General features: G+C 52.5%; 8 protein-coding genes across 8 annotated transcripts; 2 read left to right on the top strand and 6 right to left on the bottom strand.

Moving 5' to 3' along the window:
* Positions 1-413: 413 nt before the first annotated feature.
* On the top strand, positions 414-4,585 carry CPAR01_07229 (uncharacterized protein; the record flags this gene model as incomplete). Its single annotated transcript, XM_060491499.1, has 5 exons — positions 414-641; positions 915-1,788; positions 1,843-2,802; positions 3,313-4,189; positions 4,306-4,585. 5 exons carry the CDS (start codon positions 414-416, stop codon positions 4,583-4,585), a joined length of 3,219 nt encoding a protein of 1,072 aa, XP_060350373.1.
* Positions 4,586-5,872: 1,287 nt separating this feature from the next.
* CPAR01_07228 (uncharacterized protein) lies at positions 5,873-6,253 on the bottom strand (the record flags this gene model as incomplete). The annotated part of the gene is made up of 2 exons (XM_060491498.1): positions 5,873-6,069; positions 6,154-6,253. The coding sequence occupies 2 exons, from the start codon at positions 6,251-6,253 to the stop codon at positions 5,873-5,875; spliced, it is 297 nt and encodes a 98-aa protein (XP_060350372.1).
* Positions 6,254-7,400: 1,147 nt separating this feature from the next.
* On the bottom strand, positions 7,401-7,838 carry CPAR01_07227 (uncharacterized protein; the record flags this gene model as incomplete). The annotated part of the gene is made up of 1 exon (XM_060491497.1): positions 7,401-7,838. One exon carries the CDS (start codon positions 7,836-7,838, stop codon positions 7,401-7,403), a length of 438 nt encoding a protein of 145 aa, XP_060350371.1.
* Positions 7,839-9,166: 1,328 nt separating this feature from the next.
* CPAR01_07226 (uncharacterized protein) lies at positions 9,167-11,005 on the bottom strand (the record flags this gene model as incomplete). Its single annotated transcript, XM_060491496.1, has 1 exon — positions 9,167-11,005. The coding sequence occupies one exon, from the start codon at positions 11,003-11,005 to the stop codon at positions 9,167-9,169; it is 1,839 nt and encodes a 612-aa protein (XP_060350370.1).
* A 1,505-nt stretch (positions 11,006-12,510) lies between these two features.
* CPAR01_07225 (uncharacterized protein) lies at positions 12,511-13,840 on the bottom strand (the record flags this gene model as incomplete). The annotated part of the gene is made up of 3 exons (XM_060491495.1): positions 12,511-12,984; positions 13,049-13,477; positions 13,586-13,840. The coding sequence occupies 3 exons, from the start codon at positions 13,838-13,840 to the stop codon at positions 12,511-12,513; spliced, it is 1,158 nt and encodes a 385-aa protein (XP_060350369.1).
* Positions 13,841-14,622: 782 nt separating this feature from the next.
* CPAR01_07224 (uncharacterized protein) lies at positions 14,623-16,315 on the top strand (the record flags this gene model as incomplete). The annotated part of the gene is made up of 4 exons (XM_060491494.1): positions 14,623-14,637; positions 14,729-15,392; positions 15,441-15,884; positions 15,942-16,315. The coding sequence occupies 4 exons, from the start codon at positions 14,623-14,625 to the stop codon at positions 16,313-16,315; spliced, it is 1,497 nt and encodes a 498-aa protein (XP_060350368.1).
* Positions 16,316-18,845: 2,530 nt separating this feature from the next.
* Positions 18,846-19,019, bottom strand: CPAR01_07223 (uncharacterized protein; the record flags this gene model as incomplete). Its single annotated transcript, XM_060491493.1, has 1 exon — positions 18,846-19,019. One exon carries the CDS (start codon positions 19,017-19,019, stop codon positions 18,846-18,848), a length of 174 nt encoding a protein of 57 aa, XP_060350367.1.
* A 1,034-nt stretch (positions 19,020-20,053) lies between these two features.
* On the bottom strand, positions 20,054-20,467 carry CPAR01_07222 (uncharacterized protein; the record flags this gene model as incomplete). The annotated part of the gene is made up of 1 exon (XM_060491492.1): positions 20,054-20,467. One exon carries the CDS (start codon positions 20,465-20,467, stop codon positions 20,054-20,056), a length of 414 nt encoding a protein of 137 aa, XP_060350366.1.
* Positions 20,468-24,946: the final 4,479 nt, after the last annotated feature.

The raw sequence follows: 24,946 nt of genomic DNA, 5'->3' as shown, positions 1-24,946 counted from the left end.
TGTCTATCTACCTGACGGATATCCCTCACCCAGGTTGCAAGGCTGCAAGAGACAAACAGACAGACGCCAGGCCACATTGGATGCCCATCTGTTGTCATCTGGTCCCTCTTTGTTGGCCCTCCCTTTGTCCATCTCTCTCTCACTCTCTTCATCCATCTCACTTCACCCTGTTTCGAAACCTTTTTCATCCCACGTCTCGTCTCTTCCTGCAGAACTCGGAGCTGCGACAGTTTACCTTTCGCCCCGTTATTGACCCCCCGACTGCCGGCTCGCACGCTCGCACGCGTCGCCCTCGGCACCCACCCCAGCAGCTCTCCGCTCCCCCAAAAGCCAAAAGCGCAGACGGAACGAAAAAAAATAGCCACACCACGCATCAACACCTCCAATTAATCGCAATCTGACAAGTTCATGCAATGTCAGGCAACACCCTTAGAGGCACGCCCAATCGCGGCCAGGCCCGTGGAGGCATCCCCTTCACCCAGAGCCCCTCCGTCACAGGCTCTGCACCTCCCGCCGCCGTATCCTCTGGCATTCCGCGCCCTGTCCTAGAAACCCAGGCTACCCAGAGCGAAGTTGGCGGCGGCGGCGGTGGTGGATCAGGAGTCAGTGCCAGTCGTCAGAAGCAGACCAAGAGAGATGAGGTATGATGCCCTTTTTTTTTCATCTTCTGATAGGACCCCACGATCACGACCTTTTGCCTCTTTCTGCTCCTTCGTCTTGGAGGAAAGATACGCAGACCGCTTGTCCATCTTCTGTTGTCGTCGTCGCGTCTCCAGTCTCGCTGGCACTTCGATCGTGTCTACTACAATCGACCCTCCAGAAGCTGCTGCTGCCTCCAAATGGCCAGACTTACCTACGGCGAGCTCGAAAGAGCCAGACTACTCGACACAATGGATACTGATTACTACGTCAAGGCAATTCGCAAGAAGATGGAGAGCGATCTCTCCAAGAAGAAGCACCTCACGAGCCGAGCCCGTCACTCCCGCAAGGCCCCTCCGGGCACCGTCCTCGCCCTGAAGCCCAGTCAAGCCCTGCAGATCAAGCCCGCTACCACCGTCGCCGAGGCCGCCCAGCTCATGGCCGCCAAGCGTGAGGACTGCGTCCTCGTCACCGACGACGACGACCGCATCGCCGGTATCTTCACCGCCAAGGATCTCGCCTTCCGCGTTGTCGGCGCCGGCCAGAAGCCCAACCACATCACGATTGCCGAGATCATGACCAAGAACCCCCTCTGCGCCCGCACCGATACCAGCGCCACCGACGCCCTCGATCTCATGGTCCGCAAGGGTTTCCGTCACTTGCCGGTTATGGACGAGAACCAAGATATCTCTGGTATTCTCGATATTACAAAGTGTTTCTACGATGCCATGGAGAAGCTGGAGCGTGCCTACTCGTCCTCGAGACGTCTGTACGATGCCCTCGAGGGTGTGCAGTCCGAGCTCGGCACGAGCCAGCCGCAACAGATTATCCAGTACGTCGAGGCTCTGCGTTCCAAGATGTCGGGCCCGACTCTCGAGTCGGTCCTTGACGGACGGCCCCCGACGACGGTCAGCGTGAGAACCTCGGTCAAGGAGGCCGCACAGATGATGAAGGAGAACCGTACCACGGCCGTCCTGGTGCAAGATCAGGGTGCCATTACTGGCATCTTCACCAGCAAGGACGTTGTCCTCCGTGTCATTGCCCCTGGTCTCGACCCCGCGACCTGCAGCGTTGTCCGCGTCATGACGCCTCACCCGGACTTTGCTCCTATGGAAATGAGCATCCAGGCTGCTCTCCGCAAGATGCATGGTAAGATTCCTGCATTAATGAAATGAAATTAACACCAGCTAACGTACCATATAGACGGCCACTACCTCAACCTTCCCGTCATGAACGAGGGTGGCGAAATCGTCGGCATGGTCGACGTTCTCAAGCTCACCTACGCCACCCTCGAGCAGATCAACACCATGTCTACTTCAGACAGCGAAGGACCCGCGTGGAACAAGTTCTGGCTCTCGCTCGACGACGGCACCGAATCCATGATGTCCGGCGAGGGAAGCCATACCCACCACACAAATCTGGGCTCACGCATCATGTCTCCCGATATCACCCGGGAACGCGTCGGCGACAGCGTGGCTCCCGGTGACTCTGCCTCTCACGTTGGCTTGGAGTCACCGCCTCGCTCCGCCGTCACCGGCAACAGCCCAGCTCAGCAGTCCCCTGCCGAGCTGCCCTTCCCCTTCAAGTTCAAGGCCCCGTCCGGCCGTGTTCACCGCCTCCAGGTCATTGCTTCCCAGGGTATCTCAGCAATGGTTGCCAACGTGGTTGCCAAGTTGGGAAGCGAAGTCGAGTCCATTGGCGGTGCTCCGGTGGCCGACGAAGGCAAGATCTCTGGTGGTTTCGCGCTCAGCTATCTCGACGATGAGGGTGATTCTGTCTCCATCACGACGGACAACGATCTGCTCGAGTCCATTCTCCTCGCCCGCCAGAGCCGCCATGAAAAGGTCGACCTGTTCGTCCACGACCCCGAGAAGCCCCCCGTTTCCGCCGCACCCCCCACCATCGAGACAATTGCGCTCCCCACCCCTCCCATCTCCGCCACGCCCGACCTTCGCCGGAGAAGAGCCTACGATGACGAGGACGACGAGGCTGAGGATGAGGATGAAGATGAGTCTACGATCCGGAGATCGCGTCGCTCGAAACACCACGCACCCGTGGAGAAGGAGGTCATTGCTGGTGTTCCCAACGAGCTGCTGCTCCCTGGTGCCATTGTGACGTTGGCGGTTGTCATTGTCGGTGTTTTCACGATCTCGCGCCTGACCAGTAATAGGTAAGGGATGCGCTGTAGAGAGAGAAAGCTAGAGACAGGAAAGAGGAGGATCTCAATCACGACTTTACGAGAGTCCTTGGCGAAGCATTGTAAATATGTATCGAGTATTGTTGTCTTTACTAGACTTGAGTACCCCGACGTAAAATTAATACACCGCACATCCGTTCTATCAATTTATTGAAAATATGAACCATTGGATTATGTTAGTAGCCTTGAGGAGTATAATTGCACTCGTCGTTCTTGGTATTCCAGTCAATTGAGTGCTTACCTAACATGTGGGGCGCGTCGGTAGGGGCGTTGCGGAGACTTCCGTTCAGCTTCCCCGAGAGCTCCAAAAATTGTTCCTGGGAAACTGCAGCAGCGTAACGACTCCTGAGCACCCAACGCCGCCCGCCAAAACGCCATGATTGTCAGAAGCATAGTCAGCCGGCATGGTACGTGAAACCTCTGAAGGCTTTCAATTCAATTGACGAACTCAAGCTAATACTGACTTGTTCGTACAGGCAGCAGAGCACTGCTGGCCCCAGCAGTCGCCCGATCATGCCACCGCGCCGGCATCACGACGGACGCCCTCGTCGGCGCCATGACGCCCGAGACCTTTGCAGACCTGACCACCTCCGCGGCCCTCGGCCAGATCCCCCAGGTCGCTCCGCAGCACGATCCGGATGTCGCAGCCAAGCGCGTCGAGGCGATCGAGGCCCGCTCCAAGACGGTGCCCAACGCCTATAACCGCTTCCGCCGTCAGCAGAACCTCAACGCCCGCGTCGGTGCCGCCGTCGGACGGCCGTACGTGCCCTCGCAGCTCATCGAGAACCCGCCTCACCCGAAGGATATCAGCCTGGAGCTGCTGATGGCGAGTCAGACGCACATGGGACACCACACGTCTCGCTGGAACCCGGCTAATGCGAAGTACATCTACGGTGTGAGGCAGGGGATTCACATTATCTCTCTAGAGACTACGGCTGCGTACCTCCGTCGCGCGGCGCGCGTGGTTGAAGAGGTGGCGTACCGCGGCGGACTGATCTTGTTCGCGGGCACGCGCAAGGGACAGATGGACATCGTGACGGGGGCGGCGAAGCTCGCGGGCGGGTGTCACTTGTTCACCAAGTGGACGCCGGGCAACATTACGAACCGCGACGTGATTAACCAGGGGAAAGAGGTGCGGATCGTGGACGAGAAGGATATCACGCTGCAGGGGTTTGAGAGGTTGCAGAGGACGGGGCGGCCGCTGGTGCCGGATCTGATTGTGTGTTTGAACCCAAGGGAGAACTATACCATGCTGTACGAGTGTGGGTTGGCGAACGTGCCGACGATTGGGATTATTGATACGGATGCGAATCCGGATTGGGTTACGTATGCCATTCCTGCCAATGACGACAGGTTAGTATTCACCCCCTTCCCTTCCCTTCCCTTCCCTTCCCTAACGCCGAACTTCCCATCTAAACCCCCCAACTACCTCTCTATCTATGCCCGTTGACTAACAATGTCGTGAACAGCTACCGATCCGTCGCCGTCATCGCGGGCGTCCTCGGACGCGCGGGCGAGGCGGGCCAGAAGCGCCGTCTCGCGGCCGCGGAGAACGGCGAGTCGGAGTGGACCACCCCGCTGGAGACGCAACGATTCATGAAGGCCCAGGGGAACGCGTGGGAGAGGGAATTGAAGAAGTGGCAGTCGACGGCCTCGCACGCGGCGCACAACGCGGAGGAGGGCGAGGAGGCGAGGTTGCTTGAGATGTTGCAGGTTGATCGGAGCAAGGCTGTTGATGGTGAGCTTTGAAGTTCTCCAGCGGGCAGTTGGGGTGAAGTGAGTGTCGAGGATTGAGATGGGAAAGGAGAGAAAAGATGAGGGAGAAGGATTGTCCTGTCCTGGGACTTTGTACTAGACTACCTACCAATGTATGAACATGTACCAGTATTTCTATAGATATTCGCCCTCTGCTGCTATCGACGGGCGTTTGTCACTAATGTTGGGGGATTCCTCTGCTGTGTGAGGTTGGCAGTGATGAGTTCTTGCAGGTAGGCATACGGTTCTGGCCCACCTTGGGCCTCTGTGAGACTATCTGCCACTCGATTTCACGATAGAGCTCGATGACATAGCTGATGCAATGCCTCTACCCTAATTCGATTGATTTCAGCTCTCAACTGTAGTGAAAGCTGTCACCGTCGACAGTCATCTTGTTTGGTCTTTAACCCCCTCAAAGAAGATATTTGCTGGATGTTCATATCTTGTATACCATCGGACCCTGAACCCTTCTCAAGGCACCGTGAGCACCTGGTTTGGCGTTGACCATACGTGTTACATGTAGATGAGTAGGTACTCGGTGAAGCCTTCATATGAGACGAACGTATATCATCTCTACTCTACACGTGTCAACGAAAAATGAAACCAGCTTAATTATGTGTTTCTCCTTGAGTTTGGCTTGGCTTTGTGTGACGGGAGTGGGTAGATGGGGCTGAGTGGTTTATCTGTTATTAGGGACACGGATGTGTGGTGACCTGATCGTACCCTTCTGTTCCGTTTGCTCCTACAGCGACGTGTAGTCTTCTTTTCATTCGTACGCAAAGCTGTCGTGTCAGAATGTGGCCTATGTCCAACATGAGTACTATCGTCTACGCGGTGAGGGGATCTTCGGTGTGCCGGTCATGCATGTTTGCCCAATTGAAAGGTTTACTGTGATGAATGTACTAAGACAAAGTGAGATGATTTTCTTGAGCACATGTGATGTTCCCGGATGGCAGGCTTGAGAGCGATCTCGTCATCTAGGCTTTGGGAAACATTCACGATTTAGACCACAAGACTCATCAAGAAGTTCAGGAGCAAGTACAAAGTAAATAGATTCTTTGAATGATATCGAAAAGTTGGTATCTCAAAAACGCTAAGAAATGTGGTATCAAGTCTAAAGTCGTCCTCCGTCCCTAGCAACCAAGCTGTTGTGGTTGAATTGTCGAAAGAAGAATAAAAAAAATCATAATCATGCGCTGTGTCGGCCAAAGTAAACGGCCCAAGTAGAAGTTTCTCCTCTGCCACAACATTTTCCCCCTCCTGAGCTCCGTTTTCCACACCTTATCCCCAGATGGGCTCATCGCGAGGAATCTCAGGCATGGCCCGCGGTACGGGCAGGGGCTTCGGGGTGTCAATGTCCCTCTTCTCGGCAGGCTTCTTGCCGCACACGTTTGCATTGTTGCGCGCGGGGTCGGTGTTGCAGATGAGGCCGCCGCAGCAGGGCTTGTCTACTTCTGTGGTACTTGTGAAGCAGAGACCTGGAAGAGGAATTGTTTGTCAGTATATGTGAATGATTATGGGTGAGATGGATTCTGTGAACTGAGTAGAGAGAGACAACTAACCTCCTTCTGCGATGCACTGTCTCTTGATGAGGCCGGCGTCGACGCTGATTGCGGACGCGGCACTGATGAGGGTGACGAGGGTGAGGAGTGAGAACTTCATGTTGACTTGTTCGTGTGTTGTGTATGTGGTGTTTTGAGTTTTGTTAGTCGTGTGGTTGACTGCGTGTGTTGTAGGTATATCGGCTGTGTGTAAGATGATATCGGTTGTGTGTTGTGCTGTATTGGTTGTGCTGGATGTATGTAGAGAGCGTGTTTGTATGTATATGAACACTTTTGTGTATATGCGACGTGACGGATGTTGAAAAAGCGTTGTATGAAGAGCGAATGTTGGTCGATAAAAGAAAGGCTAGCAGTCTGCTGTCACAGAAATGGATGGAGAGACCAAGCTGATAAGTTTAATGACACTATCGAAAGGATAGGAGGCGCCACGGGAAATTTCGTGGATGTCAATAGCGCTATATAACCTTAGTCCAACCTTCTTTGATTGATTACCACCCCAATCAAATTATCAACTACCACACCCTCACCCCTACCTGCCGGGCTCCGGGCCAACACCCTCCCTTGACTCGAAAAGAATAAAAGTCGCAATCGGGAAACAAGTGCTGGCCTCGACCGATCGAGGCTGTGTAGGAGGTCCCGCCAATCTGCATCAATTCTACACACCCCCCCAATCGTGACGAAGTTCGACACCTTCAGATCTCTGGGCGGCCTGGGATTCTGTGGTGTGAAGTGTCCGTCAGTTGAGCCAAGCGCGGTGACCAGACGACCAGACGTACGCGTACGCTGCCGTTTGGCACGGCGTCGCAAGTTTCGGCAGGAGGAAAGTCACAGGGTTACGCCCGTCTCACAGTCCGGTTCCCGAGTTCGTCGCAATAATGTGTGCCAGTGTGCAGTAGTGGTTATCCCCCCTTCCTGATCACTCCTTGCTTCAACCCGCGGGCGCGGAGTTTTGGAAGGGGTGGGAGTGACCGTCTAGACGGTACGCTGGTGTGTCGGTACCTTAACCTTGGGCACACCAGGGGAAAAAAGGAACACCTAGGTAGTGTAGTCACCGAGAAAAGGAAAGAAGAATAGGTGCTGCTGGGAACAGAGTTCAAGGCAACCCCGGGCTGCGGGAACCTGCGAGGGATTCTTGGAAGGGCGCAGGTTTGCGGGACAGAACATGCGCAGTTTCAGAACTTCCGATGTAATGGACCGGCCAATCGGCTGGCCGCGGGGTTCTGCTTTTTCGAAAGAAAAGAAGGTTTCTAAATATATATGAAATCTGGGTGCCGTCTGGAGTTGGTGAAGTTGGGATGATGAGGTGGCCTCCTCCCTGGCAAGACTGACATCCGTACTCCGTACACCGAAGCTGTGCGGTAAAAGAAGGGCAACTCGATAGAGTGCAAGCACGGTTCTGTAAGCCAACGGCAGGGCTGTTGAGCATAGGCATGGGCAAAGACATGCTTAACGGGGATTATGCTCGCCAGCCCTGCCGAACAGGCCGGCATACCATCTCGCGGGGATACTGTATGCCCAATCACGTCGTGTGCAATACGTCTTTGCTTTTCGAACAGATTGAGTCTGTGAATTGTAATTGAGAGAGGTCCCACTTTGATCTCCGCGCCCACGAGGCCAGATAGATGGATGATGGACATGGCATGGCGGCATGAGAGAGAAGCACGAACCACGACAGGATGGTCCATAAAATCGTGAGCATTATCGGTCCTGCCGACCAGATACCGGAGGACACACAACCCGCCGCCCGCTGAGGGAGGCTGTAATTGTATCGTCCGTCGGTCGCTTTCCTGACCCCGTCCTTCTTCTCTCGGTGTCTGCAGATCCGTTGACTTTGAGTGAGGGATCCGAACGCTGTGAGACTTCAGCACCCTCTTCTTACTCGTTGCCTTTTCTGTCAACCCAACATTAACAATCCAGACACCCCCAAGACCTTGGGTAGCACGCAAGAAGAGATAGAAACGGAGTCAAAGCAAATGCAATCCGAACAGGTTTCAACTTTCGAGCGCTGGGCTTTTAGAGTTTGGATCCTTACGTATACCAGAGGAAATCCGAAAATTAGGTCTTGGCAACCCCCTGTCTTCTCGCGTTTCCAGGATCCCGTCAGAAAGATGAGACGGAAGCATGTTCGCCCCGGCCGTTGTCGCCGGCTGGTTCAGTGCATTGTTCAGTTGCACGACACACACACATACCTACCTTATACACGCCCCCACGAATCGTGGAAGCCTCGTGCTTGGGCTGGAGCTTGACTCAAGGAGAAGCAAAAACTTAAGGCGCCATATTTGCAGAGCGCGGAAGTGCACACTTCAGAGCACCCGCGAATTTTAGCGGAACCACAGAAACTCAAGTCTTCCAAGGAACAAAAAATTGCACAAACTCTCTGCCCTTGGTCACGATTAATGTGGCCGCGTCATTTTAGCCGCTTTAATTCAAGCTAAGGCATCTCTTAGATTTGGCCGAGAAAAGAGTTTTTGGAATTAGACACGGCATTAGTGCGCCCCGCTCATCCCGGACGGAAGCGACGCCCCGAGTGAAGGGCCCGGGTCGTGCCCCACATTGCCCGCCATCCGCCCCGACGCTCGGCTCCGTGCCCCTAGGTAATATGAGATGGCATAGTAGAGATCGAAAGAGGATATCGCGAATAAAGTTGGTACAAAATCGAGAATTCATTCACAGGACTGATGCTCTCTATCCTGGCTCTTTCGGCCTCGGCTACCCGTTGCAATAAAATCCAGCTCTGGAGGGTAAATCAAACACTGCGATATAAGCGCAACCTAGTTTCAGAGCACTAAGCCAGGATATGCTCCTCACAAAAGCATTTAAATAAGTAAAGTCTGAATTGCTGACATGTCCGCTTGCCATGTTAGTAAGTTGTGAAAAAGTCTATCAAGTAAATGAAAGGAAATAAACAAGGAAATACAGGCCCACCGCCGCCGCCAACCTCATCCATGGTAATCAAGACGCCAAATAGACACCACGCCACACCATCAGACCACTCTCCTCTCACCCGTTGACATCACCCATTTATAAACTCTATAGAATAGACATCCTTTTCCCTCCCGTCCTTCTCCCCCATAACCGCATCCGCGTCTCCATCCACGACCACCCCAACCCCAACATCATCATCATCCCCCTGCTCAATCAACATATCCAGATCCCGATCCACAGCAGCCGCCTCCTCCGCCGACACCCCCATCTCGCCCAACCCCTCTACCCCTTCTTCGGCCTCCGTCGCGTTGAGCAACGCCTGGAAATCGGTGTGGTGAGGGTGGTACGGGTTATACGGGTTCTCATGATGGTGGTGATGATGGAGATCGTGATGCGACGTCGGCCCCGGCGGCTGCAGCCCGCCAATGATTTGCGGATCGATCGGCTGGAAGGACTCATCTTGTAGCATAGGGTTATGGTGCGGGTGCCGTGGTAAGGGCGAGGCCGACGGGTCGCGGAGGGTGTGGGAGGGTGGTAAGGAGGTAACTTCTGCGTAGGGTGATGATCTTGGCGGCGATAGGGGTGGGAGGTGGTGGTGGTGATGTGGATGTTGGTGTTGAAGCGAAAGAACATGATCTGCGGTGCTGAGAACTGTTGAGGTAGGCCCTGGTGATAACGGCGGCGGCGGCGGCGATGTTGAATGAGTGTGATGAAATGAAGTATTTGTGAGGGGATTCACAACCGATACGGGCGCAGCAGAAGAAGTAGTAGAAGCAGCAGTAGCCGCTGCTGCCAATGCCACCGCCGACCTTCCCTTGGCACCACCCCCGTTTCCACCCCCCAGCGCAGGCGTCTTGCCGAGCTCCTTACACTCCGTACAGTTCCGAATCACGTCGCTCGCCGTCTCCTTGATGCGGCTCCAGTGATACTTCTCCGCAATCGTCGCCGTCGTCTTGTTGATCCCGCCGTGGCCGGCGGCATGCACCTCGCGCGCAATCTCGTACTGCCTCCTCGGATCCGGCACGACCTCCTTATCCTTGAGCATCAGCCGTTCGCCTCCGCCGCCGGCCTCCCCCTCGCCCACCAGCTTATAGTGCGTCGCCGCGCTCCGGAGCCTGCTTTTCTCGGCGCGGTCAGCACCCGCCGGATACCGTCCGTACTTTAGATAAAACTTGATCTTGTCGAAACGCTCTTCACTCACGAGGTCCTCCGACTCTGCGCCGTTGCTGCCGGGGACGGGCAGGTCCCGCCCGTAGATGATGGCGTCGATGAGGGTGCCCGGGTACGAGGCGAGGTTGCCGCACCCCTTTACGCGGCCGATGCGCTTGAAGCCGAGGGCGTCCCAAATCTTGCACGAGGCCACGTTGGTCTCGTAGACGAGGTTGAAGACGGAGTAGGTGTAGCCCAGCTTGGGCGCCCAGTCGATATAGCACTCGCCCATGAGGCGGCCCACGCCGCGGTTGCGCGAGGCGTCAGTGACGAGGAAGCCCGCGTTGCACACGTGGCTGCTGCGGCCCGGGTAGTTCGGCTTGATGTAGAAGCTGCCGAGGCACTCGCGGGACCAGTCCATGTCGTCGTTGAGTTCGGCGTGCGGCTGCTCGATGTTGCCCAGCATCATGACGGCGCCAAAGTTCTGGAACCAGTAGGCGCCGAATTGTTCGGCCGCCATGGTCTCCATCATCGGGTAGGTGTCGCCGCCCTCGATTTCCTTGTTGAGCTGGTCGCTTAGGTAGCGAACCAGGGACGGGGGCACTTCGTGTCGCGAAGCGAAGGGGATGATGGTGGCGACGGTCTGGCGGTCGCGGAGCGTCACTTGACGTGGGGTGATGTCGGCCGGTAGGGAAGGATTCATCGGATCCGGGTACGGCGTAACCCCGGACACCCGGTAGATAGTGGGGCTCGCCGGGTCATCTAGCATGGCCGGCATTTTCGGGGTAGTTTACTGACTCGGCGGGGGCGGATCGGCACCGCAGGGGCCCTTCTTCCAACCCAAAGCTCCTCGTAAAGGTGTGACGAGGAGGGTGGGTACTTCGTAGTCTATAATAGACAGCTCTGTTGGCCGTTTGCGACAAACTGGATTTCGCGGTACTGACTTTTATGATACCAAAAAAGTCAAGAGTTAGTTAACATTTCACACGTGTATAGCACCAGGGAAAGCAGCGGTTGATAAGAAAATACGCGCATATCCCAAGATCATGTCTGGCCCTGCATAAGCAAACTTCCCTCTTCTGTCCCCTCCCTTCATGATGTCCGATATCTAAGACGGAGCTGAGGGGGGATTTGGAACAAAAGAGAAAATGCAGGTTGAATTTGTAAGGAAAGGCTGCAAGTAAGCCTACCAAAAATCTGATCTGACTCTGCTCGATGCTGACTGACTTTCCCCCAAATTGAGTCAGAGTAAGAAAAGCAAGACAACCCCTCCGGCCAAACTGCCGATTCGGCGCAAAAATGCAGTCAAGCAAAACGAAAAGACGGCGTGCGTGGTGGTACGGATGCACTGGTGGCTTTTGCGCTGCACTTTGGGTACGATCGGATAAGGTAATGAACCGCCTTGCCGTTTCAGCTTTTGCGATGACACCACAGCTGCTAGCATGCACGAATGCCTGACCTTGGCGGGGTGTGTGGAATCGGGGGAGCTGCTGCTGCTGTGCTGTGCTGTGCTGTTGCTCGAACGTGCTGAAATGTTCGTTGGTGATGTGTTTCCTGGACCTGAGGCCTGAGGGGTGGAGGGGTTAAAGGAGGGAGGGGAAATGCGCAGGTTGCGAAGTTTTCAAACCCGGACTTTGGGACTTGGAGAACATGTAAAGTTATGTAATGGAGATTGAGCCACATTCAGCGCCACGTTGTGGCTGAACCTTACATTGTCTTTCTGGCAGCGTTGCTATTCGTTATCTCTGAGAAGAAATAATTCAATAGTATGACAAGAAGTAAGGATCGAAACAGTAGTTGAATATTTGTGATCAAGTGCGGTCTTACGACTATACATATCATGCAGTCAGCTCTCTCGATACAGAGCTTCTTAGATGCGTTGTATCAGTCCAAAGGTAACTCACGTGAACCCATTCTAAGGCATCACCTAGATGATGTTCGGCATCGCTGCTTAGAGCATCCACAACTTTGGGTTTATTTGTTTGAAATCTGATGAGAATTCCCTGATTTTTTAGCGGTTAGCGAGCTCAAAAGAGACAGCAAAGAGCTATGGCTACAATCAAGTAAGGCAATATCCGTTCGAGAATGCCATCCCAAACACGGAAAGGACCTTGGTGGCGCAACAAGCTCGGCTTTCAACAACACCTTTGACCACCGTTGGCTTCGTTGGCTTCAAAATCTGATGTGCTGTTGAAATCGCTTAGAAATATCAAACATATACACTCTATCTAGGTTTTCTACAGTCTATTGGATATCATACAGAGTCTCACTCTCATACGCCAGTCAAGAGCCACACACATCGAAGCTGTTAGACTTCATCCGCATATGCCAATCTGTCATCGACGACATCAGAGACGGATCAACATTCCTATTCGCCTTGATGAAGACAGTCTCATAGGGGTGAATGTTGCTCCCGAAATACTTCTTATCCCACAATAAGTCACCGGAATCCGGGTGAGCCTTGCAGTACTCTTCTACTCCTTGTTCGGAATGCAGAGCGGTCATCATGGCGTCGACTTTGTAGCCGGCGTTCATGATCAGGCCCGTTGTTCCAACCTCGGCATGGACTGCGGCGTTCCAGTCCGCGTAACACCCGCTGAGACCGACGGGAGCGTCTTTGCTTCCGAAGCGGTCGTCTTCGGACGCGCTTGTTGCGACTGAGGGGTCCAAGAGGATGCTCATGCCGACATCATCAGTAGCGAAGATCATGGACTGAACATGCAGTCTAGGGATGCAGTTGAGTGTCATTCCGACAAGCTGTTTGAAAGAAATTGTCTTAGAGTTCACGTCATGTCAATATCGAAAATTTGTGAAGACTCACCTTGGTTGTCTCCGTCACCTTGCTCAGATATAAGTCCGACCAGCAAGACGAGCTCCACGCCGGTAAGAATGGCCCTCGAATGCTAGCGTTCATCGTGATGAAGCGCTTATACTTCTTCCACAAGTCATCCTTCCTCAAAACTTCGCCAATAGCACCCATGTCGAAGCAGGTGTTATCCCGCTTGACGATGCTAATGTTTGGCAGGTCAGGAATGGTGCTCGACGCGTTCGCATCTCCATTAAAGATGAAGACAAAGTCTGCGCCATTGTGGATACCCTTGTTGACAAAGTAATCAAGGTTTGCCCGCGCGCTCTCGGAGTCATGATACGCATACACGATGAGCGGCCGGTCTTTTGAAGACGCGCTCTGTTGGTCTGGAGTTGCGGGTTTAGGCGAAGAGCCATGCGCGATAGATTCAGGGATCGCGGGCTTTTTGAGGGGGGCCACCCCTGGTTAGCTGCCGGACCCAACAAACTTCGACTGTTACGGCATGGAGCACCGTAACCGCTCGCGGGGAGGGACGGGGGAAAAACACACCAGTTGGAACGGCAGTATCCACCAGGCCGATATCAGGAAGACGGCCGTGAGAAGGCCAATCTTCAGAGGTGTCCAGTGCACCCCGAGAGACGGCATTTTCGGAAGCGCTTCGTCGTCGTGAAGAGAGAGTTTAGGGTGTATGTCATCTAAAAAGGAAGAAGGAAACGCTTGGCCGGCTCTATGGAGATTTGGGCTCAAGATAACGTTGGAGCGGCGCGGCAGGGAAATCCGGACTGACGTGGAAGTGGATGACATGATTGCGAGTTGCGCTTCTGAGTGGTCAGACTACCCCGGCCATGTGTGGATATCACCAATAATAGGACCCTTGCCCCTGATGCGGAGCGAACGGAGTGTGGGAGCGGTCGGCGCAAGCGCTCACGGATGCCGACGAGCTAAGGAGATTTTGTTGCCATCGGCGGAGACTGAGATCTTGGGTGAAACGAGTTTATAGATCTAGACTATTCCAGTGTTTAACGTGCGAAAGTTGAGCTCAACACCACGAAGTTGTCGACACAAGTATCGCGACTTTTCTGAAGATACTTTCAAAATATGGCTGGCTGGGAGATTAATTCAAATTTCACGCACCCTGTTTCGCACCCATGGACTTATCAGATGTTCCTCCAGGCAGCAAGTCAGATTTCAGGGCGCTTGCGTTGGTTCAGTCTGCAAATTTGGCTTGGCTGTTGGCGCCTTGCATCCTGAACTGCATAGGACCCCTGGACAGAGGCGCCGAATCTGGCAGATATGTGGGGGTCACTGCGCATATTTGGCCCAGCATGATATTCTGGCATGCAGGCGAACGAATCACGCAGGGTAACATATCGGTGTTGGTGCAAGTTGGAGTTGCTGTGCCATGATTTTGAGACGTTTCCGTCAGACCCCGGTGGTTCTGACGATCTTTGCTGGTGCTCGTTAAAGAGTTCGTCTCACTAGTTCACTGCGCCATTGTAGTTTACCGTTTCTTTTCTCTCTGTGTTTGTCCTTTGTTGATCCCCAAATGTCAAGGCTGAGCCAAATCAATCCCGAAGTGTCTCGCGATGTCTGCAGCTCATGTAAGTCTCAGCATAGGCCGTGGAACAATGATACAGTCCCGGGGTCACACAAACCATTTAGATGGTCAACTAACCTAATTTGATAACCCAGGACCATGGGAACCAAACGCATTCCCACGCCACGGAGCAACCAGGCCTAGAAGTTGTATCACACGAACAAGAGAAGTTCCCGCACACAGAAGACCCCACGTGGTCCGGACTCCAAGTCTCCAACCATTCATTTTACGATAGCGGCAAGGAGGCAGTTTCTGATCACAACGATACCGACAAAATACACGTAATTTCGGGGCAAGACGAAGTCGGAGAGCTTGAATCTGTGCAACCAAAGCGAAGAAAACGGCTGTGGCTCATCATTGGAGGAATCATACTCGTTCTTGTGGTTGCAGCAGCTGTCGTCGGTGGGATATTGGGAAGCAGGGCGACGAAAGCAGCGCAGGTCAACGATTCGTTGCCCACGAACGTGGCTAGCCCTACCAGCACACCGACTCCCGCGGATACCTCCAACACGACAACAAAATCACAATCAATACGTCAGGGATCGCCTCTTACCGTCACCGGATGGAGTCAGTCTGGGGGAGTTGAACTGTTTCTGTTCTATCAAGACGACGATTATCAAGTGCATCGGTCGACATACGACACTACGAAGACAAGCGACAACTCATCATGGCAGACGCCCGATAAGTATAACTCTTCTGCGGATGTGAGTGCTCGTTTAGGGGCAACTATCATTCAGTATGATGCCTCATACCAGGTGGGTAAATCTCAAACACTGTTTGAAGCCAGGCGTGAGTGAGCGCTAACAGACGGGTCTCGAAAGCCGCAAACAGAAGTCTTTTACACAAACGATGATGGTCGTGTCCTCGGAGTGAGTATCAACGATGCTCTGAGCTCAAACTATGAAGAAGACAGCATCAAAAACATGGTGTTGAACTCCCGTGTCAACAGTAGCGTCGCAGCATATTGGCCTTGGGTTATATATCAGGAAAGCAGTGGTGGAATCGTCGAGGTGCGAAATCGCCTTAGGACTGAATTCTCACCGGCAGCTGAGTGGGACAAGAAGAGACTCAATATCTCTGCGGATAGTGATAGTCGGCTGGCGTTGGTTCCACTATCGACCAACTTCAGCAAGATTGCTGTCCAAGGAGGTTATGGGATATTCTACCAGGTTAATGGAGCCTTGGTAGCGCTGATACCAGACCTTGGATCTGATGAGCTCGCTACTGATTATGCGGACTCATGGCCTACAGGTATGTTGCTGCCCTTTCCTGTACCGGATGTTCATCAAATAAGCTAATCAACCAAAGACTTCCCAGCTGTCACAAATATGCCAGGAGGTGCACCCTTTGCTGCGTTCTCAGTTGCCAGAAGTTCAGATACTCTGCAGAGAATATTCACTTACGTCCTTTACCTTGACAACGATGCAAACATCAACGTCATTTACAACGATGCCTCCTCCTGGAAAACGGCTCAACCAGCTACCTTGAAGGGTGTTGACGCCGACACAGACATTACCTGTCTCACTATGGCCACGACGCACCGCGACTCTTTTACACAAGAAGTAGTACTTGGAGCGCAGTCTTTCGATCCAAGGTGCTACTTTCAACGTGAGGGCTTGGTCAGAGAGGTGATTCTGACTAATAACGAGTGGGTGGATAATGGAAACGTGCCCATACCGTAGGTAAGAAGGATCAGACACGTTCTACACGTTGTATACGTATGAAGCATTTGCTAGTAAAGATTGATGACTGAACTCTATCTAAAAATATGTTAATAAAACTCTGACTGGGATTCAGAATCGAATGCAGACACAATACTTCGATGAAAATCAAAATTGTAGGGTTTGCATCAATATGTTCGATCAAGGCGAAGACAAATAACAACTACATTGTTGTGTAGTGGTATAGTTATAGTTTTTCGCCGTAAATAGAGGGTATAATTGAAATGGCGAATTGCACATGGCAATAGACAAGATGGGTGTGCCGAAAGTGGACTGTTGTATGAATTTCTAAGAAATGGAGAATATTTCAAAATATCTCCATCAAATCGTGACAACGGTTTTTCCATCAAATCAACAGAACTTCATTGTATGACATTTCAACCTTTCATTCCTCTTAGCCAGGGGCTGTATCTCTGTAGTAACAATCAAGTGCACGTAACGGATTATCTTGCTGTCGAAAAAATCCAAGAACACTGAATTGAAGATGATTTGTTCAACTTCAGTCCTTCATGGGAGCGCAAATACCAGTAGCAAGTTATTTTGAGTTCCATCAAGGTGACAAAAAGAACCCTAAAAATGGCCTTCAGCTCCGGGATCATTTCATATTATTGCAGACAAGACCTTGGGGACTGTGTTTCAATTTATCTGGCTCAACTTCTGTAGCATAAAGTTGCATTTATCGCACTTCAATGACATTGTCGATGTTGTTCGAAGAATATTACAAGGAGAAAAAGCTTGCAATCAGTCTAGATCGATAAATCCCATTTGGCTGATCCATGGTTTGAGTTCCCCTTGTCAACTCTCAACCTAGTCCCTCAAGTCCAGCTTTGAAGGCATTCGAAATAGAGACTTGAAGCATGCTATAGAGACAAGATTCAAGTACGATCTCTAAACCTCGAACTATGAAACTTTTCACGTGGAGATGTCCAAGGATCACTTGTGTAAGGTAGGCACCCAGCTACATGCGGCGCTATCGATGTCGGCTGCTGTTGAAGCTCTACGAGATACGGACTATATTGATACCAAGTCACGTGCTTGCCTCACTTCCATAGCTCAATAGAGGAGCACGATAATTCGATCTGGCCAGAATGAAACGGTTGACATTGCTTCATAGTGTCGATATGGGAACCGCGTGTCATCCATTAGCACCCTGCTCCAATTGAGGTACTTTTTACACCCAACTTCGGCGGGCTGTTAGGATATAAGGCGGCGCGCCACGCAACGCAGGGAAGGAAAAACTCAAAAAAAAGAGCCAGTATATCTTAAGCCCCATCAGATGAACTCTTCACAGCTGAAAAAGAGCACACTAACGCTTGGCATCCACCGGTGGCCGAGCTTAACAGACTTTTCGGGCCAGGTACCATTTTCCTCACACCCTGGCTCAGCGCTTCAGGAGGCCGGTCTGGGAAACGCGCGGCCACGGACCCTCCTATCCCCATCTTCGAGTCTTCGACTCGTCACTCGGCGGGAAAAGCCTTGGGAGCTTCTTCCTCTTTGGGTCTTTGGGTCGGGTTGAATAATACCCACGTACCACTTCCGGAAGTGCAATCACGATTCGGGACGTCCCTGGCGAGGCTGTGTTACGTGTATCTTTCGATGCTTGTGGAGAATTTTGCTTTGGAGGTAGAGCGACGTAAGGCTAGGAAGAGAAAGGGGACCCGACCGTTCAATGAGGCATGGCGAGGAGCGTACCTTGATTTGGGGCATTGGGCATAGCGAGCATGTGCAGCACAAATCACCCGCCTATCGCAAAACTTACTTGAAAGTCACACAGGGCACATCTGACGGCTGTAGCCGACCTCTCCACTGGGAACGGATAAGGCATCTTCAGCTCGTGGCAAAATAACTCAAAAAAAGGAAGATCAGAGATGATCAGGGACGGTTCGAGGCCTTGGGGATCCTCTCTCGGCTCTCTATGGATGACGCAAGAAGCATGCGTGCCTGAGATATTTGCGGGAGACGGAGTCTAGAACCTTTTTTTTTTTTTTTTTTTTTTTTTTTTTTTTTTTTTTTTTTTTTTTTTTTTTTTTTTTTTTTTTTTTGTGGGGTGGTGAAGTAGCTCCTCGTCTTTTTTTTTGTTTGTTGTTTTTTTTTTTTTTTTTTTTTTTTTTTTTTTTTTTTTTTTTTTTTTTTTTTTTTTGCCCATTGAACTTTCAAAGGCTGAGCGAGCGTGAGAGAACGCGTTCCCGGTTTACTGTGGGGGAATGGTTTGTAAACATCAACATTAAGCCCCGTCTCGTCTTGACACGTACAGCGGCTGCATCTCGATGATGCGGGAAAAAAAGACATCTGCACGCGCAAGAGCGGATGCGAAGATGACTTCTGTAACGGCCGAAGAGAGACTATCGAAGAAACCAATGCAGGAGTTTCGTCAGGATGTTCAAGTGTTCTTTGTTCCAATGTTGACGTTCGGCACATGGAAAGGGGGGTGCGGACGCGGACGGGCGGGCCATCGGCGACCGGATCTAGAACTGGCATTTTGCTCCACAATTCAGCAGCGAAGTTCTCGATCTTGTCGTAGTCGGCGACATTTCAGCTCACGTAAAGATACGGAAACGACACTGTACTCCCGTACTGTCGTCCACGGCAGGCGTAAGCCGGTCTTCCGGCCTTTTCGCTGCGGGCTGCAGGGGGAAGTTTGCAACTTCGTGGAGACTTGGTTCATATTAGTGTAGTGCCTCGGGGATGGGGCACCATGATCCTGAACGGTTTCCATGTGCCTTGCCGTGGTTCGACTTTCCTATGCTAGATCGAACGTTCGGTGTTAGGGCTGTGGCATTTTGGTTCCTGGATCTCTCCTAAATCAGCCCTTTACCGGGGATATGGGAATGCAAGGCAGCCGGAATAAGATGTATGCACGGCGGCAAAGTTCTGTCTCCTTGGTATACGGCCGCCATGATTCCCAAAGTGAAGAAAGGTTCAAGCCCGACATGCTTCGATGCTCTATTTTCGTAAAGGAAGCGCCATGAATGAATCCTGTTTATGGGACTTTTGCTCGTGATGATATGGAATTTCACCAAGCTGAGGATTAGGAGCCATGTCTTGCCTAAGCAAGGTGGCGCTCATTTCCTGGAAGACGTGCCTGAATTCCAAGATTGTTTCCCTCGAACACTGGGCTGTTGGGTTTGGAATATGTAAACATGGTGGAAGAACCGTGTCGGAGCTCTGCAATTAAACATGTGAGACCCAGTCTCACATCATGGACGCGGGATGTTCACAAAGTGAGAGGGGAAATGTCTGAGAAGTTGGTGTGTTAAAAGTCATCCCATGCCCCAGACCCCAACGTTGCTCAAATTGAGATTGCTGATGTAATACGACGGCACGACGGTAGGATGTTCTGATTTTCAGATGAAAAAGGACGCCGTTCAATCTGTTTGCATGTCGAGAAGGGCGGGCCTCGGGCGTTTCTGGGGGCGTTGGATGAGGCACTTGGCTAGTGATAATTAGGGCGAGGGAACTGGCGGGATCTGCGGCAAGGCCAACGGACATTCAATACCTACCTAGATGAAGCCTAAGCCAAGCCAAAGCCCATCTTTCATTTCGCGACGGAGGATGAAGCGATGTTGAAGGGTCGAAGCCATCGCTGCCGTGGCCCGTCTAACGCTGTACGTGGCGGCTACAAGGCATCTCGTTGAACAGGCGACGCCGCAGAAGAAAAGTGAAGAACTGGGCCTTGCTCCTGCGCTTCGGCTTTTCTGATTATCTCGATGGGCTCCCACCCGAGATGGCCGTGATCGGGATCCCCATCCGGCCGCACGCACTGGAAGGATTGGGGGCGGATTTGACAAGTTTCCACAATCGAAACTGGCCGAGCTGGATGGCGGTTTGGACTACTGTGAAGATGGGACGACCGGTGTCATCAGTCACTGGCTGGCGCTCTGCCTTGGTGATTCTCGGGCTAATATGTCTCGCTCTCCTTGGAACTCTGGGCAGCTGGGCTTGCTGAGGGAACTGGGAAGGTGTCCGCGGACAATGACTCGACCCCTTCTCCAGAGCATCCACAGCGAGGAACGGCACAAAAAACTGTGGATAGAACTGAACGCTGCTGGAGGGGAGAGGGGGATTGCCCCTGCACCAACGCGTCTTGGGAGACGGGGGGAGAGTTGTCGGCATCTTGCAATAAACAGCGTAGCCGCGCAGCGAGAGAGATCGAGTGGTTGATGGCTAGTCCGTTGGCGTCACAGTCAAGAATGGACTCATGGAGCCCTCGGGCGGCGGTGCTTTTAGCAAGTCCTGGTTCGGGAACCCGCAAAGCAAGGAGTAACGTAAACCGGGAGCCGGGAACCGACTCGAGATAGGAAGCTCGGGGAGCCGATCAACGGAGTTTAGAGATGTATTATCTCTGGGGTCTGGGACCCTGGATTTGGCTTGAGAATTGGCACGTCGGGCTCTCATCACCAAAAGGGGGTTCTCGGCATGAGAGACAGGTCATCAATGATGAGAGTGGTTTTTCTTCGTATTAATCAAGAGAGATGGGACCCGTTGGAACGCTGCGAAGGTTCTTTGCGGCAGTGCCGGATGTTGGCGGTGGTATTGGTTTCCTGAAGGATGCCGCTCGGGTGGATGAGATGTGATGGTTTTGCAACTTGCGAGTGTGAAACCTACGAAATCCAGCGCCTGCTGCCCGTCGCATCGGATTATCCTGCCGAGGGGTTGCTTCTCTGCGTCTGAAGGTTTGAGCTGAAGGAGATTGCGGTCTGTGAAGTTTGAAGAGACGGGCATGTAGGGCGAATTCACGGCACAGGGAGAATCGTTGCTTCTTCAGGGGGTCTGCTTACATGTGCTATGGTTAAAGGGAGCTTTTTGTCACTTGGAAACGGCCCCCAATCAACTTACGACAGTCGGACACTGAAGACGCAACTCGCTGAGCCTTGGTGAGGGAGAATTTGAGAAGAGGACCATCTGCTGACACATGCTCCGAGGATTAGAACCCCTCGGCCTCTTTACCTGAAAAGAGGAGTCGCAGGCCGGAAAGGGCCACCCTTTTCCCTCCCTGAACCGCTCTGCCAGAAATAGTTCACAGAACAGCAACATCATCCATCAGAGCGAAGTAGCGATTGGACGCGAAACCGACATGTAGAACGCCTCATGTTCTGGAAGAATGCAGTCTCGATGAAATCCCGCATAAAGAGACGCCATATCAATCCCAGCTGCACATCGCGAAAACCGAGAATGCCGATTCTATCCAAAGTCGCGGGTTCGAAAAAAAGAGCGCATGTTCAGGCATTCAACATCATCTCCTCTTTCTTCGCTAGCATCTCGGCACCTGCCTGGGCTTCAATAGCGTCCGTTGGTTTGGATTTTTGCATATAGAAATAGATCCTAGCTTAACCTAGTTAGGCCGTCCATGTCACGCAGCATTTGTGTGTACTGAGTATTGGAGGGACTTCCATGCTTATTTCGAAATACACGTACATAAAAATTGTTCCATCGATATCAATGAATGATCAGACATCTCGCCTGCAGGAAGCCAGCGAGCAGCCCACAGTAACATGACGTGGGTTTTCCTTCTTAATTGATTGTTGAGGCTGTGCTAAGAAGCAACATCAATATCAAGCAAGGAAAAAGTAACGCATCCCGGGTCACCCCAAGCAGGTACCTGCATCGGATGCCCGAGTCTGCGGACGACTAAGGACAAGCTTCTCGATTAAGCGTTTCTTCCTCGAGAAACCCACCCCCTCTGTTCCGCAGCGGCCCAGGATATGCGCGTTCAATTGATCACAACCGCTGTCCAACAGCCGCCCAAAGCCACTGAAGAGATAGAATTCTCCAGTTGATGCAGTGGTGCTCAGGCGGTGCTTCTGGCTCTTCGAGGTGATGGTCCCCTGGGAACATGGGAGGCAGAGGGTCCAACACGTTTCCCTGGTGCGTTGGATGATGAGTCCTCATTTGCTGTCTACGTTTTCCCCATTCCATCCACGCTGCCCTCGTGGAGAGTGGTGACTGGTCTTCTGATGTCCAAATAGCCATCATCAAACTGTTCCTTTTCGTACTGCACGGAGCAAGAGGCGGACAGGAAAGCTCCTTTCACGAGGGTATGTGCTGGCTTTGGCGGAAAGACATGACCGGGACCTTCATCCTCAATCTTGCGTCTGATGCAAGCCACCTGTACACTGTCACTGTGAAGTCCTGCTTGTGAAAGTTGACAGACACAAGACAGTCCAGAAGACGAACCGGCATGCTGCAAGCCTCTCTGTAAGCCTTCTCCCAAGCCTCTTGGCTCGGCCGCCCGTCCTCGTATCCCATCCACACTTCTGGGGTAGAAGAGGGAGAAAGGGGTGGCGTTATCCAAACCAATCTCGCCGCTGTCCTTCTGCCGTGCACGGCGAGCGAAGCAGCAGGCCTCGAGGCCTCGCTGGCAATTGCATGAGCCGTTCGCTAAAGGCGCTGGAATAATGCATCGATGCACAACGTTGGCCCGTCGAATAGTGAATGACCGTTGTGTACGGACTAATTGTGTAAGTATCCGTACTTAGGTATGCACACTATTTTGTACGGGGCACTGGCGAGACTGAAATCCAACGGTTCGCGGCATCTCGACTAATCTCTCATTCGACCATCACCAGATAGCCGGCCAGACCGGCCGATTTCTCACGCACGAAGCTGCACGTTTCCTCTTCCCCCAGATAATACTCCTAATTCTGGCAACATCCAATCTGCCGTACCCATTGCATTACCCGCCCGGGTTCTCCATTTCAGTGGCTCCCGTCCCCAGGTGTTCAAGCCTTGGTGTCGGACAAGATAGGGTGATAGGATCCTTCGTACGGATACGATAGCTGACGGCAGCACCCCAACCCAAACGGTACAACCAACCGGAATATTAGCTAATACTGTAAGTTGTAACTAATAGGCGGTAGGCCTCGTCTGGGACGGTCAGCCACCGTTGGTTTCTCGTTTCAAGTTTCAGCCTGCGACTTTTGGACTGCTGCCCCCTCTCCTCCGACGAGTTTCGTTTCCCCCCCTATGCCGTCGTTTGGGGCGACGACGGCATGAAGATTTGCTGCCCGTTGATGATCATCAGGGACATAGCAGCGGCCAGCTATTACAATACCAATATCGCTCTGTTACGCTATGAAGTCGTCGGCAGACCCGCCATCGTCATTGTCAGCAGTCAACTGCTGGGCATGTGCTGGCCAATACTGCATCTCAGAGATCCAAGCCAAAACGTCCGTCCGAACAGTCAAGCGGGAAGGAATTAACAGAAATCAAAAAAGCAGGGCCGAATCCTCCCCTCTCACGCGGACGGGTACATACGTCCAGCTGGCCCGCAAGCTGCGCCTGCAACAAAGAAGACGAGACGAAGAAGAAAAGAAAGAGGGACTCTGAGGGAGGGGGAAATAGGCACGACCGAGCGAAGGTTCATCCTGTCAGGTAATCCGTGGCACCAGCGGCAAAAAAATTGCAACGGACGCCGGTGCTCAGGCGTCCCGCCGCACAAATCATGTACGGACGGGTACCTGAGTTTCTGTACGCTCACTGTGGTATTACTGTTCTGTATGGTATGGTGCTCTGTATGGCACACACACACTCTTTTTTATCCCAGTCTCATCCAAAAGCATTCTTGGGTGGTTCTGTCTGGGATGACCGTATGCACGCCCATGCGCGTGACACCCTGACAATCAGCGTCAAACACACGGCCCTGGCGGCAGCAGGCGATGAAAGAACACACGCCGGAAGAGAGAAAGAAGCTGTTCTGCATCTAGTATGGGAGCTGCCGTGTTGTGTGGTTGTACGGCAGATAACCGTCAGCAGAGGAGTTTTTCTTCGCGTCTTCGCTTTCGCAACCACGAACCACCTCCTATTCTGACTTCAAAGCGAAGCGAACGGCACATTCGGCAGATCGTACACGAGCAGAGAAGATTCCACGGTTGGAAGCGGCCGATCGGGATGCGATGCCCATGAGAAGATCGCATCCTCGAACAACGAACAGCGCTCAGACTTTCCACAACACAGATATGTCTTCACAACTCAATGCCGCTGTTCATAACTCGCCGTGGTATCATCAATGATGTAGTGAGTGTGTCAAGTTATTCACCGCCTCCCCCTTTTCCATACACCCCGTGCACAACATCAGATTTATGAAGGCCCGCGCGATATTTTCGCAGGAGGCATCGCACACCAAGAGCTCGTGGTGGTGTGTCGCATATGTGGAGGATTAAATTGGAAAGTGGATCTGATCACTCGACGGCTCGCGATAGCGTGTACCATGAACAGTCCGTTAAGTTGAGTTCATGTTATGACAAGCTGAGGCCTCCCACCACTTCATCTAACAGACTTCAGTCTCTTCAAACCGTACTCAGTACCGCCAACCCCCGATACAGCCCATGATCTGCACAGTCAACTGCGCCCCTGACGGTAATTCTTGTTCCTGAATTCTTGCCCGGGAAGACCCAAACATGGCTCACCCCTGTCGCACTACTGCGGATGTATCCAATCGACGCCAACGTTGGACAGCAGCACGAAAGACCTGTACCCAATTGAATCTGTTCGGATGGAGCCAAAGCCAGGCGCGGCATGAAGCCATTGGATAACGGCCGCGTCAAGTTCTCGCTCGACTATTCCCAAAACTGCCTGGAGCCGTGGATTCTCTTC

The sequence above is a fragment of the Colletotrichum paranaense genome, assembly GCF_030867605.1.
Source record: "Colletotrichum paranaense strain IMI 384185 chromosome Unknown Scaffold_5.1, whole genome shotgun sequence".
NCBI classification, from domain to species: domain Eukaryota; kingdom Fungi; phylum Ascomycota; class Sordariomycetes; order Glomerellales; family Glomerellaceae; genus Colletotrichum; species Colletotrichum paranaense.
Note: the sequence above shows the minus strand (reverse complement) of the source record. Positions and strands in the feature narration are given on the sequence as shown.